Source organism: Micropterus dolomieu, linkage group LG12 (genome assembly GCF_021292245.1).
Source record: "Micropterus dolomieu isolate WLL.071019.BEF.003 ecotype Adirondacks linkage group LG12, ASM2129224v1, whole genome shotgun sequence".
NCBI lineage: Eukaryota > Metazoa > Chordata > Actinopteri > Centrarchiformes > Centrarchidae > Micropterus > Micropterus dolomieu.
This window is the reverse complement of record NC_060161.1, coordinates 12,062,740-12,080,999: the sequence shown is the minus strand read 5'-3', so window position 1 is coordinate 12,080,999 and position 18,260 is coordinate 12,062,740. Positions and strand designations below refer to the sequence as shown.

At 40.8% G+C, this 18,260-nt stretch overlaps 3 protein-coding genes across 3 annotated transcripts; 2 read left to right on the top strand and 1 right to left on the bottom strand.

Moving 5' to 3' along the window:
• Positions 1-1,864: 1,864 nt before the first annotated feature.
• On the bottom strand, positions 1,865-3,402 carry LOC123980789 (immunoglobulin kappa light chain-like). The gene is made up of 3 exons (XM_046065336.1): positions 2,945-3,402; positions 2,475-2,840; positions 1,865-2,313 (listed from the first exon to the last, which is right to left on the bottom strand). The coding sequence occupies exons 1-3, from the start codon at positions 2,973-2,975 to the stop codon at positions 1,865-1,867; spliced, it is 846 nt and encodes a 281-aa protein (XP_045921292.1). The 5' UTR covers positions 2,976-3,402.
• A 5,388-nt stretch (positions 3,403-8,790) lies between these two features.
• Positions 8,791-10,915, top strand: LOC123980502. Its single transcript, XM_046064915.1, has 6 exons — positions 8,791-8,850; positions 8,995-9,339; positions 9,495-9,536; positions 10,148-10,258; positions 10,360-10,394; positions 10,683-10,915. The coding sequence occupies exons 1-6, from the start codon at positions 8,796-8,798 to the stop codon at positions 10,803-10,805; spliced, it is 711 nt and encodes a 236-aa protein (XP_045920871.1). The 5' UTR covers positions 8,791-8,795; the 3' UTR covers positions 10,806-10,915.
• Positions 10,916-13,524: 2,609 nt separating this feature from the next.
• On the top strand, positions 13,525-16,551 carry LOC123980788. Its single transcript, XM_046065335.1, has 6 exons — positions 13,525-13,546; positions 14,789-15,133; positions 15,298-15,345; positions 15,476-15,586; positions 15,680-15,714; positions 16,422-16,551. Exons 1-6 carry the CDS (start codon positions 13,525-13,527, stop codon positions 16,542-16,544), a joined length of 684 nt encoding a protein of 227 aa, XP_045921291.1. The 3' UTR covers positions 16,545-16,551.
• Positions 16,552-18,260: the final 1,709 nt, after the last annotated feature.

Sequence of the window (18,260 nt, the reverse complement as noted above, 5' to 3'; positions counted from 1 at the left end):
AAACCTCAGATCATTCTGCTCCAGAAATGATTTACTCCTCTGGAAATAAGAATGACATCTGCCAGAGGACTGAGAGCGGAGAAACTACCTGTGTGTCCAACCTTCTCATGAGGAACCTCAGCTCTGATGATGCTGGAGCCTACTGCTGTGTTGTGACTTTGTGTGGACAGATACTGTTTGGAAATGGGACCAGGATTAATATTCACAGTAAGACAGTATGAGTGGAAGATTTTGGTCCAAGAAAATCTACTGTATCAATAAGTTTTATTCTCATGTAAGTAAGCAAATGTTTGTTGTTAAAATCTAAATGAAATACTGTTTGTTCATTGTCACGTGGTCAAAGGAGACGTTGCCTTCACCAAATCAGATGATCTGAGTCCAACTGTTATTGCGCTGATGCTGTCAAACACTGTTGTTGGGATGGTGACACTTCTGCTTGTATGGACACTTTGTAAGAACCACAGGAAAGATCCCACAAGTATGTAAACTATGTATTATATTGAATATCTGTATATCTGAATTTAAATAGAATATTTAAGTAAAATGTTAAATTATATTCTGCCGTTACTAGCATTGATGGTCACTTTGTTTACAGCAGCATCCAGATCTAGTGGTTGGTCTCTTGAAGACAGTCAGGTAATTCATTTGTTTCTTTTTGCTTTTCGTGCCTTGTTTGATTTGTTTTTGATTGCAATTTCAGTTTTATACCTTTAAACGTTCCCATGTAGTTTAATATAATACAATAGTGTTTGTCAGTCACAAGCACCCAGTACCACATGTTAACTATATGCAGGATCTCTCTTAGTCCAAACGTTCAGAACAAATATTAATTATATATATTATATATATATTATATTATATTAATATTTGGATTTTCATGTCTTTCAGACCGCAGTTGTCTATGCAGCAGTGTGTTCAGAACCCAGACGCTCCTCCTGCAGATCAGCTTCACCAAAATACAATCAAGACACAGTAGTTTATTCATGAAAAGGGAGACACGCTCATCTACCGTCATCAAGCGAACTCATCAGAGGATGATTTTTTAAGGATTGCTCCGAAAAAGGAATTTTTCCTTGAAGATCCGCACCTAGTTCTACAGAGCCACCATCAAGAGTCTCCTCACCTCCTCTATCACTGTGTGGTACCCTACATCCAAACAAAGACTGGTGGAGAATACTTAATCACCATAAAAATGATATTTCTATAGTCCAACAATCAAGTGCTTCTGTGTTCTTAGGTTGCCATCCTTAATAGATGCACCTGTTGCATTGACATTTCACCGACACACCATTCACCATCACAGAAAATAGGCCTTTCAGTCTTCTTGTGGTCAGCAGTAAAATACGATAACCTTTGCCGTTGTGCTCTCTTTGTGTTTGTAAGTGGTTTCACGCAGGATGTCCTCATTATGTCGCAATTCTGTTGCAAGACTTTCAGTGGATCACAGGAACCTTTTTTTCAAGCTACATGTGAAGAAGCAGAAGTTCACTGATGTTCTATAACACAGTTTACCAGCTTCTTTGTTTTTAACCGCATACAGCTTGTGAGCAAACATCGCAGATGTTATGTAGCGCTGTGGTCGGAACAAAATTTATGGCTTGATTAAACAATAGATTCAACGTGATCCGAAAAGTTTATTATTTGTATGCTTCATCTAATCGTACAAATAATGACACAAAAATAATAACACTCTGGGATAGCTTTGTCAAAGTTGCATTTATGAAGAAAAATATAATACTGCAAAAAAGCAAAATCAGAAAGCTATATGGAATTTTTTTAACTTGTGATAACATATAATTGTAAAAGATATTCTTAACTAAGTTAACACTTTGAACTAAGAAAGCCAACCTCTGCATTAAAAACATCACCCGCGTTTGGTGATGTGAAATAAGAAGCAAATAGTTAAAAAGAATAAGAGAAGCCCGGTTCTGATTATGGAGAGCCAGACTAAGATTGTAATCTGTGCCTCTTGGTCTTCAACATCATCTTTGATGAGCAGCTTGCTTCCATTACCGAACAGTATCTCCCCACACGAGGCCACAGCACAGTAGTAGGTTCCAGCATCAGAGGAGCTCAGGTTCATCTTCTGCAAATGGTAGACACAGTTCAGTGAAGGAGGCCCTGATGTGGAGACTTGTTTACACCCATCCCCGAGCGCGTGAAGGACTGCTTGGCGAGATCCATGTCGAAACCAGTAAACACGGTGTTCTCCATCGCAGGTCCCAACGCGTGCTGTACAGTTGAAAGTCACAGAGCCTCCTTTCAGGATTGTCTCAGATGTTGGCCCCTGGACTATTTCCTTGATGTTGACTCCTAAAATCCACAGGGAAAAACATTTAGCACAATAAGCAAAGGAAAAATGGCGATTTTGCTAATACTTGATGTGATTAAAAAAAAGCATTTTTTTGAATGCAAATCTCTGCAGTTTACAGTCAAAATAAATAAAAAATAAATAAATAAATAAAGTACAATACCTTTTACACTAAGAAAGACTCCCTCTCCAAAGTCCACTATGTTGGAGTGTGAGCTTCCACAGTAGTACGTAGCTGAATCTGATAAGTGAACGTCAGAGATGTGGAGATGATTCATCCCTTCCTTCCTTTGCACAGAGAAACGAGGGTTCTTCTCCATCCAGCGGGAGACTGTGGATAGTTTATCATATTTGTAAATACTAGACAGAAGTTCAGGTCCACTTCCTAAGGTTTGTCGGTACCAGGAGAAGTGCATCGCCACTTGGCTGTCATAGAAGCAATGTAACGTCACATTGTCCCCAACACGAGCAGATATAACCCCAGTGTCCTGCTTGAGTGCCGACGACTGAATCACCGCTGACAGATGAACTAGATCAAAAGGTGTTGAAAACATGTTATAGACATGAGGTGACATTCAAATGAATGAATTAATTCAAATTATAAACTGAAAATATCTTCTATCAAGTACTTACATACTCCTAAGAGGATCGTATACAGGTGCATCTTCTCAGAGGTTTTGAGAACTGAGCACAGCGAAAGAGCAGACAACAGCTTAAAAATGAGGTGACATTTGATTGGATGCCAAGAGGGTCAAACTGTGTGACATAAACATCCGTCTTGGCCTCAATGGAAAGTGAATGAAGATAAGAAAAATGAAGAGCATATAAATGTAGGTTATTCTACTTTGTCAAACCTCCAAGTCAGACAACTAAACTATGCAGAAATATAGCAGCAAAAATTTGTATCTTTATTTTCTGTCATCTCCTATCAAAAGGTTCCATTACAAAGTTGTAAGACAATAAAACACAAAAATGTTCTGGACAAAATGCAGGCTTGAGAGCTTAGTGAAGGTGAAATGAACATTTAACTTAGTACTTACGTTTTTCCTATAACTAATGCTGTTTCGTTTGCTTTTTTTGTGTAGTAGGTTAGAAATGCTACATGTTTAGTTATGTAAACACCCGCCCCCCCCCCCCATTTTTCACTCTAGTACAGTCTTTACATAAAGATATGTCAGATCAGCACAGATGTCCTTATCTGGTCATCTTATCTGGCTTATGATCTGCTCACAGCTTGTCAGTACAGGAACATGGCCATCATCACGCTCTGCTCTGAGTTTTCTCCAGTTGTGGTACAGTGTTAAAACAAAGGTCTGCCTATGCTTGACTACTCTGCTCATGACTACGCTTTAAGTGCTTCGAGGTTGTTTAATATTGTCACGTAAACCTGTTACTATCTGTGATTGAGCATACGTCGGTATCTACGCATACGTACGGAGATACCGGAAGAGGTGGGAAGATTCAGGGTGTGTTAGGTTACGACGTGTTGGAATAAAGTCAAGCTTAGACAACATACCGCCTCCTCATCTGTATTAAGGATATACAAAGATAGCAATATTCCACATGGTGTCAGAAGTAGGATGCAAACTGCACGCTGACTCGGAGTTTAGTTTCAGTGGAGGAATCCGCCCAGGATGGCAAAGTTTTCGGCGCCAGAGCAGCTTAATTTCACTAAACCGGAGGACTGTCCAGATTGGAAACAACGATTCTCCAGGTACCGAGTAGCAACAAAGCTTAACAAGGAGCCAGCCAATGTCCAGGTCTGTGCACTGATTTATTCTATGGGCCCGGAGGCAGAACAAGTGTACAAATCATTCGTCTTAGAGGATGACGAGGAAGAGGATTTTGACAATGTGCTGAGGCTGTTCGGCGAGCACTTTGTGCCGAAAAGGACCGTGATTTTCAAGAGGGCACGTTTCCACTCGTGGACGCAAGAGGTGGGTGAGTCCGTTGAACAGTACATAAGGCACCTGTATGAACTCGCAGCTCATTGTGACTTTCATGAGAAGGAGGAGGAAATAAGAGATAGACTGGTCATAGGGATTAAAGACAAAGATCTTTCATTGAAACTACAAATGACAAGTGACCTCACTCTGAAAAAGGCAGTAGACATGGCCAGACACTCTGAGCTAGTAAAGCAACAGAACAGCGAGGCTGGCGCATCAGGGCACGTTGATGAAGTAAAATCAAAGTCTTATAAAAGTAAGTGTAAAAAAACACAGTATGAGGCAACAGGAGGAAGGAAAAAATGGAAAATGGATGGCCAAACTGTGGAAGATGTGAGCGCAGGCATGCAAGAGACAAATGCCCAGCTAAAGAGAGAGAATGTAATAAATGCCACAAAATTGGTCACTTTGCAAACAAGTGCAAAACCAGAATGATACAGGAAGTGACTGAAGAAGTTGACAGCTTATTCTTAGGCTCAATAGAAGAAACTACAACCAAGAATGAGGCTACAGTGGATGAAGTCATCACTGATACAGAGCCACCGTGGCGCACAACTCTAGTGATATGCCATACTCCAGTTAGCTTCAAGGTGCTGACACAACGATAATAAATGAGGCTACATATAGCCGCCTCCATGTCAAACCAAAACTTAGGCCAGTTACTTCTAAACTGGAAAGTCCAGGAGGAAAAGTGGTCCATTTGGGGCAATTCCTAGCTACACACAAGAGTTAAAAGGGAGAAAAATAACTGACTGTTACTTTAGGGTAATAGTGGCCAAGTCTACAGGTGATAACCTACTGAGCAGATCTGTCGGTGTTCGCCTGGGTCTGATACAACACATAGGAGAAGTCAGTGTGTTTGGGGAGTTAGGACTGCTTAAAGGAGACCCCGTCAAAATAGTCCTAAAAGAAAACGCTAAGCCATACAGTGTTGCTGCCCCTCGCCACATACCCATTCCGCTGCTGCCAAACGTAGAAGAGGAGCTGAAGAGAATGGAAGAAAATGGAATAATAGAGCGCGTGACGGAGCCCACGGAATGGGTAGCGCCAATGGTGCCTGTGATTAAACCGAATGGAAACGTAAGAATCAGTCAGGAGGGAGTGACTCCAAGCCCAGAAAGAGTGTCTGCCATCACCGCCCTAGAGACACCTACAAATGTGAGTGAGTTAAAAAGGGTACTTGGGATGGTGAATTATGTTGGCAGATACATACCCAACTTGTCACAAATCCTTCATCACCTTAACGAGCTGTTGAAGAATGCAGTGGCATGGGTGTGGGACTAGCAGCAAGAAGCAGCCTTGAAGAAGGTAAAAACACTGATATTCTCTGCACCTGTCCTTCAGTACTTTGATCCAAAACTGCCTACTGTAGTAGGTGCTGACGCATCCAGTTATGGATTAGGAGCAGTACTGCTGCAAAATCATGGAGGCACACTCAAACCAGTAGCCTACTACTCACGTATACTAAGTGAGGCGGAAAAGAAGTATGCACAAATAGAAAAGGAGTGCCTTGCTAGTGTATGGGCTTCAGAAAAGTTCTATCTATATCTGTGTGGTCTAGAAAGCTACAAATTACTTACCGACCATAAACCACTGGTGACACTCATCAACCACAGAGACCTAGACAAAACTCCACTGAGGTGTCAGCGACTTCTGATCCGCCTAATGAAGTTCAACCCTGTCGCTGAGTACATCCCAGGTAAGAACCTGATAATACCTGACGTTCTGTCGAGGCACCCGGAGTCAAATGCGGACGGCACAAAATGAGCGAGGACGTCCAGGCATACGTGGACGCCATCGAAGAGCAGGAAAGGCCTAAAACAGTGCTGGAATGCATAAAGGCAGAGACAGAGCAGGATGAAACCCTGCAGAAGGTCAGACCATACATTAAGTCTGGCTGGCCGCGATATAAAAAGGATGTCGTCAGACCAGCTTTAGACTATTTTATGGAGAGAAGTAGTCTTAGTGAGCATAATGGACTGGTGAAGAAGGGAAACCAAATAGTGATTCCACAAACAATAAGAACTGAGAGACTGGAGAGGATCCACCACGGGCATCAAGGCTTAAACAAATCCAGGGAGAGATACAAAGATGCCGTCTGGTGGCCAAAGATTAGCCATGCGGTAAAGGAGAAAGTCTTCTCATGCCCACACTGTAATGAGCACAAACCGAGCCAAAGCACACGGTTCAGGATACCTGAAGAGCTGATTACAGATAACGGCCCGCAGTTTACCTCACAGCTGTTCCAGGTCTTCACATCCAAGTATGACATCCAGCATACTAAATCAAGCCCATACTATCCCCAAGCTAATGGGATGGCAGAGCGAGCTGTCAGGACCGCTAAAAGCATCCTGAGGCAACAGGACCCCCAGCTAGCTCTCCTGATCTACAGGGACACAGCCACGGAGCCGACAAAAGAAAGCCCAGCCAGACTCCTTATGGGAAGGAGACTGCGAACCACAGTCCCCAAGCTCCACCATCAGTTGACACCGGCATGGCCCAATCTGTCTACAATCAGGCAGACAGATGCCAAAGCTAAGCAGGCCTACGAATACACCTACAACAGGAGATACACAACAAAGCCACTTCCTGCCTTAGGTGTCGGCGACAGAGTGCGACTGTAAACAGACTCAGAGAAGACATGGGGAGGGACCGGGGTGATACAGGCTTCGTGTTCTACTCCACGTTCGTTTGTGGTGAAAACGCTACAAGGAGACACCACCAGACGAAACCGGAGGCATCTGCAGATCGTCGACCAAGAAAGGAATGACACTCCGACACAGTCACCTGAAGCCTGAGCATACGTCGGTATCTAAGTATACGTACAGAGATACCGGAAGAGGTGGGGAGATTCAGGGTGTGTTAGGCTACGACGTGTTGGAATAAAGTCAAGCTAAGACAACATACCGCCTCCTCATCTGTATTAAGGATATACAAAGATAGCAATATTACACAAATATGACCACTGCAGACCAGGACACCCCACAAGAGCTGCAATCATCAGATCATCAGGTCATCTAGCCATCTGGCCGTGGTCAAAGTTCACTTGCTGTCTACTATATCCTACCCACTGTGGTCATAATTTTATGGTTAATGTGTATATAAGCTATAGGAACACTCTAATCCAGAGATCTGGAGAGAAAGAGTAGGGGAGAAGCTCAAACGAGATATTTACATCCTAAAGAAGCATCTCTGCTCAAACCTACCAACCCCACGCTAAATCTAGTAGGAAAGTCGACAAGTTGTTAACACTGCCATCGAGCAAACTGGCAAGATGATGAAATGGTTAAGGGCCCACAGGGTAGAGGACTTAGGTTACAGCGGCATATGTATTGTTAGAATTGAATACTGGAATATGGTTCCTACTCAGTCCCTGTGAATTGCACACCTGGTGTGTATACGCCAAAAAAGTTTCTAGCTTCCGAGGTATGTGGTCCATTGAATATGCGTTTCTCCTCCTGGCCCTGCCCATTAGTTCTTGAACAGGCGATAGACTTTACATTGTGATGACATCATACATTTTTAAATGTTTTTTCTCAACTCTAGGAATTTTTTACAAATATTAAAAAAATTAATTACACTATAATGGATCAAAAATGTATTAAAGAGTCATACTTGACATAGTTTGCAGTTTGAGGTCATGTCAGGAAAGCCAAGTTCACAACTTCATTAATTACATACACAGTGTACACAGTATTTTGGGAGTCAGAGATCTGTAGTGCCTCCCTGAGGGGAACACTTGAAATGGTGAGCTTGATTAGAGAGGGAGATTATCATATCAGCTGATTACACAAGAAGATGGAGAATGCGTGTGCATGAACAATGGCTTCTCTTTGTCTGATAAAAGAAGCTATAGGTACTTAAAGTGCTGTCAGTGACACTGCCCCCCTGTCACTGCAAATCAGTGGCACCACTGTGTGAAAGTCTGTGGCACCAAGTTTTTTTGGGCATCAGCGACAACCTTACATGGTCCTCCAACTCCTCCAACATCACCTCCCTTGCCAAGATAGCACAGCAGCAGCGTCACTGAAATGAACACTGAAATGTCAGTTCTGCTGCTGTCATCATGCTCCTCTGGTAATTTTTCATTGTATTATCTAAAAAATAAGTAATTACGATGTGGGTTTTTTTGGGTTTTTTTTTTTACATTAAACAGAGACTTGCTTATTTGGTAACTGTTTTGTCTGTATTATTGTGTTTTCCGTGTTTTGCTTTCTGTGCACCTTGGCCCCAGAAAGGAAAAACATTTTGTTCAACTGCATACTTAAATATAGATGACAAACTTGCATGTGTTTTATGCATTTAAATCACATGCAATCTGTCTTATCAGACTGTTACAGATGAGGTGAAGATACCTTCCATTATATGTCAAACTGTAAGAATTGTTACTTATGCCGTCTGAAAATAAACGGTACAAATAGGTACAGAGACTTTGTAATTGGAGCTTCATTGCATGAACTATTTAATACCCGCCCCTTTTCAATGAAAGCCCCTTTTCTGTGTCTATTCCATATAAGTGCCTTTGCTGTGACACGGTAATGCACACAATGAAGAGCTTCACCTTAATAACAGCCTTACTTCTCTGCAGCCTCAGTAAGTACTGGCATTGAATTATTCTGAGCAGCAATCTCAGCAAGTAACCCACTTTTATTTTTTAACTTGCAAATTAGTAATGTTGAACCATTGTGTCATACTCCGCTGAGGAATAACTCTTGTTATCTCTGCTGTTTGTTTCAGGCTGGATCTCTGACTCAGTTTCTGAGTCTCAGACTGTGGAGGTCCAGTCTGGTGAAGAAGTCACTCTGCTGTGCTCCAACATTTCCAGAACTCCAACTCAGACAGACTGGTTCAGACTGATCAACAGAACCAAACCCAGCTGTATCTCCTCCATGTTCACGTCTGATCGGAATGCTTCATTCTGTCACGGATTTCAAAATGGAAGATTTGAAATGAGCTCCAATGTCTCCACTGTCTTTCTTAAAATCAAAAAAGTGGATTTATCTGACTCTGGACTGTATTTCTGTGGATTTTACGTGAAGACACATACAGTCATTGCCTGTGCAACACATTTAAATGTTCCAGGTAAGATTGTAGTCAAGCCTTATTCAGACATATAATTTTCCATTAGATTCACCATATATCTAAAAAATAATGTCACAGTAATATAAATACTGTATAAAGACAACAAGAAACCAATATGTCTCAGATGAGTTTATCCCCCTCTTTCTCTAAAAAAGGTATTGGTGACTCTGATGATGAAGTGGATTTTAAGACTAAAAGTAAGGTTCTTCTTTTCTCTCTTAAGATGTGTTTCATTGTGCAAGTTACTATAGCGTCAGTATTTTCAGTCTTAACCATGTCTAAAGCCATCAGATTATAAAACAGAATCAAATTCTATTCATACTAAATTTTCTTGTGAAGTGATCTTTATTAAAGGCCTCTCAAGTGTCACGACCCTGTCCTGAGCTTGTCTGGATTATATTATTTTGGCCATGCCTTCTCTGTGTTTTGGTTTTGGTTCCTCTGTGTCTGGGTTTCAGTCCTGTCTGTGTATCTTGTTGGGGAGTCTGCATTTTTGTTCCATGTTGTTCCTAGTCCTGTACCTTAGTTCATGTCGTAGTATTTGCTTCTAGTTCTTTCTCTGCATCATTTTGGTTTAGTCTGCTCGGTACTATTTTTTGTTTATCGGCCACTCCCTGTAAGTGTGCTCGCCTTATGTTAAATAAACCTTTTTGTACCGTACCAACTCTGCTCAGTGTCTCACCATACAAACTGTGACATCAAGATTTTTTTGATTCTGCAAGTAACCATAGAGCCAGTATTGTCAATCGTAATCATGTCTAAAACTACCAAATTAAAATTGAATCTATTTATATAATTGTTCTTGTAGAGGAGCTGGATGGAATTACAAACCTAATGAGTTTGATCCTGGTTGGTCTGACTGTTTTCCTCACTATAGTCGTCATTGTTCTGGCTGTTAAAATCAGGAAACTTCAGACAGGTACAGTAGATTTATAATTTGATGATGGATAAATCCAAAACAAGGTACAGTATATGGTCAGTAATAATGAACTAATGAGAAGTTTGTCTTCTGCCATTCAGCTGAGAATGAAGAACTGCAGCCAGAGGAAAACAAGGTGAACTCACAATTAAAACTGTGTTATGGCCTTAAAGATGCATTTAAACACATTAAAAGTATGTTAATGATCAGGCACTATAATAGTTATCTTTAACCTTTATTTTTCCCCCTCTGAAATGACGTTTCTGTGTATTTAATGCATATGTATATAACCACTGTAAAGGTGTAGCAGTTTTATTTCTGTCAATGAGCTTATCTCATACAATCTGGCCTATATTATTTTGCTATTGAATAACCTTGAGTTTTTCTGTGTTGGAATTTATTTTGAAATTACTGTGATTTACAGAATCTGGGCTCAGATGACCTGAACTATGCAGCTCTAAGTTTCCAGGCAAAACTGAACAAACCCCGCAGGCCTGCATCTCAGAGAGAGCTGGAGCCAAATGTTGTGTATGCTGCCACCAGATAGACTCAGAAAGCAACTGGAACTGCAGCTCTGAGTGGAACTGATGCTTTATGATATTAATCTACTGTTGTGCTTTTGTGTGTGCGTATAGTGAGTGGAATGAGTCACTGTCAAAAAATAAATTTTGATTATTTTCCCCTGTATTTTCACGCTCATGTTTCTCTCTTGGTCACAGCGTCTCTCCTAATTATTTTGTCTGCCTTTAGTCTGAGAGACAGAGCATGCTTAATGTGTGATGAACGAAAATTCAGAAAGGACACTGATGGCTGTCACACTTGTGAGAGTGAGATGGTCTGTGGAGGGAGGAGTGAGTGAGATAAACTTCACGTGTTTGGCAGGAAGAGACGGCACAGTGTGGTTTTAGAACAGCTGAGGTGAAATAGTGAGGCCTCTCACGTCAAAACTCTGAAGAAAGTATAAAATTGAAGCAGCGATAACTAGCCTACTTATGACAGGATTAAACTAACTGCAATATTAAAACTTTTTAAAAGTGGAGAACTAAAATAACATGCATATTATCTTTATGAGTCAAACGTCTCCACAACTGGAATTTGCCAATTATACCTTTGTTACAACTAGTCTGTTACCCACTGTGCATTTTGCTGCATTAACCAAAAGTAGTCATCCAAGCAATGTACAGTTACCCAGGAGACCATTCCTTTGATGGAAATGATTTTCTCTAATTGTATAGCTAGGACCAATGGACCCTGTGAAACTGATCTTGGCTTTCACTCAGAAGGCTGCCAGTTGTTATGTATACAGAAAACAATGTGTTTTGAATGACATAAGGAGAGACAAAATATCCCTATATATGTAGGATTACCCTACCTCATTTAGCAATGGGCTGCTCATGTGTTATTGCCACAATATTCTTTACATTGTAAAATTCCGTTCATAGATGCTTTAGGAACATATTGTATTGGGTGCTGTAGCTACTGGAGAAGGCATATCAAAGCAAGTGATTTGGTTGGCTAGGCAGCAAGCAAGTATGGTTTTTTGGATTCATTTGAGAATTTTACCATCTCCTCATCATTCCACACATATCTGATGTTTTCGTCTGCTGCCACTTTTCATCTTTGCTGTCACAAGTGATGTTTAAGTCACACGCTTCATTTACATCTAACAGCCTGAGGGAAGAAGCTGCTCTGGAGTCTTGTGGTACGACAGTGGAAACAGTAACTCTTGCCAAACACCAGAAGGCTTCAACAGGCGGTGGTTGGGGTGGGTACTTTCTTTTAGAATCCTTTGGGCTCTGTGCAGGGACCTCACCTCACCGATATCATTGATACCAGATGCGCACAAAAAATCTTCTAAGCAGTGTGATCTGCACCCCATGCAGAGCCCTCCTGTCCTGGGCCGTGCACATGTGGTGATCACTAAGACAATACAATCCTTCCCCAAACTGAAAGCTTGCATGAATGTAGAGGTAAGTTCTCTATCCAGAGCCAGTAGTGGTGACACTACAGTGGCGTTCGTGGAGTCCCTGTAGTAGCATGTATTAAGTCCAATCCAATTGTTATTGTATTAATTTCCCCTTGGTGGCATTCATTTTTTTTGTAAGCTAACTTTTAAGTTTGCTGGCGTGTTGTCTAACCGTAACTTAAACTGGGCACCTTTTTGAGAATACCTTGGTTAATTTAAATCGTAAATAAACCCAACCTATACCGATAAATCTGTCTGCTTGCTTCCCTCAACCTGGAATGGTTTTATTATTGTCACTAACCTCCTCCTCCCCTGGACTTTCCACTGGAAGTTCGTAACAACCGGTCTCCTAGCTGAAAGTCTGATTTCTGGCCCACTGTCCACCCCAACCAATTCCTCACTTAGACTTTAATGTTAAATATCCTACACCTACCTTTAGCATGCAAAACTGACACTACAGGGCTTTCCCAGTGCGTTACAAACTGAGGCCAGTGGGTCTTGAACATGAGTCCATATGTGACGAATTGACAGTGAGAATATGTTGAAATAGCACCACCAGAGCTAGACTGAAAGCTGGTATCAAGGAGGGCAAAGCGGAGACATTAGCAGAGAGTAGGCTGAGACCTCAAAATTAACAACACCAAAGACATGTGGCAGGCGATCAAAAACATCACAGGATACAAAAGCGGAAGCTTCATGTGTGAGGCCACATTACCATATGGGCTTTCCACCTTTTATGCTCGTTTCGGTCCCTCAACAAAGAGTCAGCTGTAAAGTCTACATGACCTCCAGAAGAGCAGCCACCATCAGTATCCAAAGCTGATGTGAGGAGAGTCCTGCTGAGAATAATGTGGGTGAAGCTGCCTGATAACATTCCTGGCCGTGAACTAAAAATATGTGCCAATCAGCTAGTTGATGTTATTACTAATTTTTAATATGTAACTGTCGGAGGAGATTGTTCGCACCTGTTTCAAGACAGCCACCATTGCGCTGTGGCATTCACCCCCATTCTGATGAAGGGCTTTGAAAAACACTCTTTCAATCTCAAAGAATCACAAACTGGTATCAACTCATTTGCTGTAATATGTCACTGATGATTCCGCTGGGTGGCGTCCTCGCTGAATATATTCCAATCTGTGCACTCAAAACAGTCCTGTAGGGCTGCTGTAGCCTCATCTGTCCACACTTTGACTGTTTTTACTGTTGGTCTGACCCTTTTCATCAGCTGGGTGTTAAGTAGGCAGAAGAAACAGACATATATGGTATGATAGACCAAAATTGGGTTTTGTAGCTGCCAGAAATGTTTGTGTTTATGATCCAGGGTATGTGTTCCCCTGGGGCCTGTACCACAATAGTGGTTCATTACTTACAGGGGTAGAGGTGTGACCGCAGAGCCTAATCGCAATTGTTAGGGTTAGAGACGGCAGATAATAAAAAGATATCCTGGGTATGTTGAATTTGCTTCATGGTACAGTGCCCTGGTGGGGATGTGGACATGTTGGTGGAATTTAGGTAAAACAATTCTAGGATCTGTGTGCTTACAATCACCAGCTACAATAAAAACACCATCCAGTTGTTGTGTCTTGTGACTGCTGAGGACCTCATACAGTTCCTATAGTATTTTTTGTAATATGTACTTGGAGGAATGTAAACAGCTGATAATATGGCTAACATCTTAACAATAAAAATTCCACAGGTAACCCAATGGCCATCTGGTTTGACTAGATTTGAGCACCACTGATGTAAACACATAGAGTGCCTCCTCTGGTCTTTACGGCGTCTTGTGTTCTGCCAGAGCTGGGGAACCAGGTCTCAGAAAAAATGACGGCACATCACTCTCTGATTTCCAGTTGCTGAGTTAGCCTGAGCAATATTTTATATATTCCTGCGACCAGACCTGCCTAGTGAGGAGCAAGGTGAGGCTTGGTCGGGCTGGTCTGGTTGTCTGTACGGGAGATGCCCTGAGCAGTGATCGTCTCAAAACCTACTCCACTTAATACAACAGGTACATGCAACCACAACTGATTTTTCAAGTAAATGGAAAAGCAACTGAATGGCCTTTAATAGACAGAAATTTGAAAAAGCTTTACGTTGTGGGTCAACAAGACACATTTGAGCATCAACAAGAAGACTCCAATTTGATAAGATTTTGAGTTTTTAGTATCAAAAGTCATATTTCAGAGTTTGTGTTGTTGGAAATTACATCAGGTTTAAATACATGCAAAGGCATTACATTGCATTGGCAGGTCAGTGTTAGCGGAAAGATGAAAAACAAAAGACGCCCCGCCTCTCTAATACCCTTTATAAGAGCTCAGTAGTACAGACTTATCTTGCAGTGACACGATTAAATGCACAATGAGGAGCTTTACCTTGATAACAGCTTTACTTCTCTGCAGCCTCAGTAAGTACTGGCACTTGGTTATTCTCAGCACAAAATAATAAAACCATCAGAATTAAAACTTGTAAACTGGAACTGAATTAATAGTTGTTGTTGCCTTATTACAGTAACTGTTGCATTATACGCTCAGGGATAAATCTCTTGTTGTCTCTGCTGTTTGTTTCAGGCTGGATCTCTGTCTCAGTTTCTGACTCTCAGACTGTGCAGGTCCAGCGTCATGAAGAAGTCACTCTGCTGTGCTCCAACATTTCCAGAACTCCAACTCAGACAGACTGGTTCAGACTGATCAACAGAACCAAGCCCAGCTGTATCTCCTCCATGTACGAGTCTGATGGCAAAGTTTCATTCTGTCACGGATTTCAAAATCAAAACTTTGAAATGAGCTCCAACATTTCTACAGTCTTTCTTAAAATCAAACAAGTGGATTTATCTGACTCTGGACTGTATTTCTGTGGATTTTACATAGACAAACATACAGTCGTTGCCAGTGCAACACACTTAAGCATTAAAGGTAAGATTGTAGTCAAGCCTTACCTCTTTCAGATAACTCTTTTTCTCATCATGTTTATAGTATGTCTCATGTTATGTCACAGTAAAAAAAATAAAATATATAATAATAACAAACAACAAACAATAAATATGTATCAAATGATTTAACCTCCTTATTTTTTAAAGGTGAAATTAATGGTGAATCTGATGATAAAGTGGCTTTTAAGACTGAAAGTAAGGTTTTCCTTTGCTCACAAGATTTTTTTCATCGTGCAAGTTACCATACAGCCAGTAATTTCAATCTTAATCATGTCTAAAACTACCAGATTAATAACAGAATTTATTTATATAAATGTTCTTGTAGAGGAGCCTGGTGGAATGACAAACCTAATGTGTGAGATCCTGGCTGGTCTGGCTGTTTTCTTCACTATAGTCATAATTGTTCTGGCTGTTAAAATCAGAAAACTTCAGACAGGTACAGTAGATTTATAATTTGTTGTAAATGGTAAAAGCAAAGTATTTGGTCACTAATAATTAGCTAATCAGACATTTGTCTTCTGCCATTTAGCTCTGAATGAAGAACCGCAGCCAAAGGAAAACAAGGTGAACTCACAATTAATTTATATAAACTGTGGTTTTAAAGTTGCATTTAAACACATAAGTCTGTTAATGATGTTCCAAGCAGTTGCAGGCGGCTTCAAAGAGGAAATTTAGGCAGGCAGCATAATAGTTATATTTAACCTCAAGTAAAAAATAGTTGACGTTCATTAACTTATTCAGAATGCGAGAGTTGTACACACTTTTTCCCGTCTTCACAAAGGTGATTTTGTTTTTCGTCCCTCTGAAACACAGAAATGCTTCATCACCAGAGGATGAATTGTCAAGAAAGAGACAATTGAGCCTTTCTGCTATGCAATTGCATATACTTGCTTGTAGTACAGTAGCAAACAACAAATAGTTGCAACATTGTTATTTTAAAGTTCAAATAAAACCACTGCAAGGTGGAACAATTTTAGTTTTGTTAATGGGTTTTCGTCATACACTCTGACATACATCCTATTGTATATACAACCTTGGTTTAAATCAACAGTTTTTCTTAGGTTTAATGTAAATTATGAAAACAGGGATTATAGCAAAAACAATGTTTTACCATTTAAATTAGACCAAGCTTATACTATGTTTAACACTCATATTAGTTTAAATGATCCCTTTTTGGTAGAACCCACAAATCTGCCAATTTTATGGATTTTTGGCAACTCAGCTGCAGCATGTGTGATACAGTATGTGACTCTAAATACTCTGTTTTACAGAATCTGGGCTCAGATGAACTGAACTACGCAGCTTTAAGCTTCCAGCCAAAAGCAAAAAGAAACCGCAGGCCTGCATCTGAGAGAGAACTGGAGCCAAATGTTGTGTATGCTGCCACCAGATAGACTCAGAAAGCTACTGGAACTGCAGCTCAGAGTGGAGCTGATGCTTTATGATATTAATCTGCTGTTGATTTCGTGGTTGGGTACTAAGTGGAAGAAGTCACTGGCAAATAATAAATGTTAAATGTTTCTATTTTTCCTAGCTTGTGTTTTTTGGCTCTATCTCTGTCAAAGAATCTGTCCTCATTACTTTGTCTGCTGTTAGTCTGAGAGGAAAAAGAACATGAAAGAGCTTGTCAGAAAGGACACTGATGGCTGAGACACTTACTTATAGGGTAAGTCTGTGGGGGGAGGAGTGAGTGAGGTACATGCCACTTATATGGCAGGAAGAGACGGCACAATGTGAACTGAAAATAACTGAGGGGAAAACTAGCTAATGACACAATTAAAGTAGCTGCTGTATTTAGGCTTTTCTGAGAAATAGTGAGGGGGAGAAAAACTATAGAATAAACCGGCCCCCTGTGGTGACAAACATTGTCTGTATGAGTCAAATATAAAGTCTCCACAACAAGAAGACTTCAGCCATGAGCACAAACAACAAAGGCATTGCTATTCTCACAGACCGAGAATACTGCTCCCTTAGAAGTCCCTTAAAACGCACTTTTGCATGTCTTTTCAACATGATCATAAGCTCATTTTTTCTCCTGCTTTGTCTCCCTTCTTGATGTCATGGAGGAATCTTTGCAGCATAGACGGCATAGACAGCCCCACACACTGAACACATACTGAATACACCACACTTAGTCCCATAGTCCTACACAACACCAGCAGTGGTTTGGGGCTAAAGTAACTGCTAACAAGTAAAGCTATTTGTCCATCAGGAACCGAAAGTTGAGGCAGAACAGCCAGAGGACATCAGTTGGAAAACCGGAAAATATTTTCTCCATTAAATATGATCCAGTTTCACCAAAATCAATGAAGTTGTGTTTTTGTAATGTAACCAATGAGGCCTAGTCTTGCATAGATGTATCTCCACACTTTGTTACCTTAAAGAGACAGGATTCCCCACCACTGAGCTAGCCTTCCTCACTAGCTTGCCCAGTTTGTTGGCGCTATATGTCCCAATGCCACCTCTCCAGCACACTACAGCAAAGACGATGACACTTGCCACTACAGACTGGTAGAACATCCGTAGCAGCCAGTTCACTGAAAATCCAGCCCGGGACTTTGAGACAGAGAGTTTATATAAGCAAGACACCACTGCACTGAACAAGACCAGGTCAGGCAGAATGCTAAAATAGTTCAATATAATCAAAAACTACAATGCAGTCCCATAAAATAGAGCAGTATGTGTGTAAATGCATAAAAATCAAATCCCTCAGCTTCAGCTCTTAGTAAGCCTATCTCTGGCTCAGCTTCCCCTGTGCTGGAACCTGACTCTGCTTTTACTGATTGTACAGCTACATATGCACGAGAAGAACATCAGTAATAAATTTTACTAACCATAATCCATTTTCTAATTCTATCTATGCATAATATGATTGCCTACCCAGCCCTGCACACTGACACTGTACCTCTGGTTCATTTTCCTTGTCCTCCTGCTTCTCCTCCTCCTCATACTGCTGCTTCTCTTCCTCGTCCTTCTCCTGCAGCTCCTCCTGTTCCTCTGCCTCTTCCTTCAACTGTTGTTTATAATATATATATATATATATATATATATATATATATATATATATATATATATATATATATATATATATATATATATATATATATATA

Excerpts from the sequence above, each read along its gene's own strand:
- LOC123980789 (XM_046065336.1), bottom strand. The coding sequence starts at position 2,975 with ATGCACCTGTATACGATCCTCTTAGGAGTAT. Across the intron at positions 2,841-2,944 it reads TACGATCCTCTTAGGAGTAT|TTCATCTGTCAGCGGTGATT; the intron begins GTAAGTACTTGA and ends CTTTTGATCTAG. Across the intron at positions 2,314-2,474 it reads AGTCTTTCTTAGTGTAAAAG|GAGTCAACATCAAGGAAATA; the intron begins GTATTGTACTTT and ends TGTGGATTTTAG.
- LOC123980788 (XM_046065335.1), top strand. The coding sequence starts at position 13,525 with ATGTTTGTGTTTATGATCCAGG. Across the intron at positions 15,134-15,297 it reads AACACACTTAAGCATTAAAG|GTGAAATTAATGGTGAATCT; the intron begins GTAAGATTGTAG and ends TATTTTTTAAAG. Across the intron at positions 15,715-16,421 it reads CGCAGCCAAAGGAAAACAAG|AATCTGGGCTCAGATGAACT; the intron begins GTGAACTCACAA and ends TCTGTTTTACAG.
- LOC123980502 (XM_046064915.1), top strand. The coding sequence starts at position 8,796 with ATGCACACAATGAAGAGCTTCACCTTAATAACAGCCTTACTTCTCTGC. Across the intron at positions 8,851-8,994 it reads CTTACTTCTCTGCAGCCTCA|GCTGGATCTCTGACTCAGTT; the intron begins GTAAGTACTGGC and ends TGTTTGTTTCAG. Across the intron at positions 10,395-10,682 it reads TGCAGCCAGAGGAAAACAAG|AATCTGGGCTCAGATGACCT; the intron begins GTGAACTCACAA and ends TGTGATTTACAG.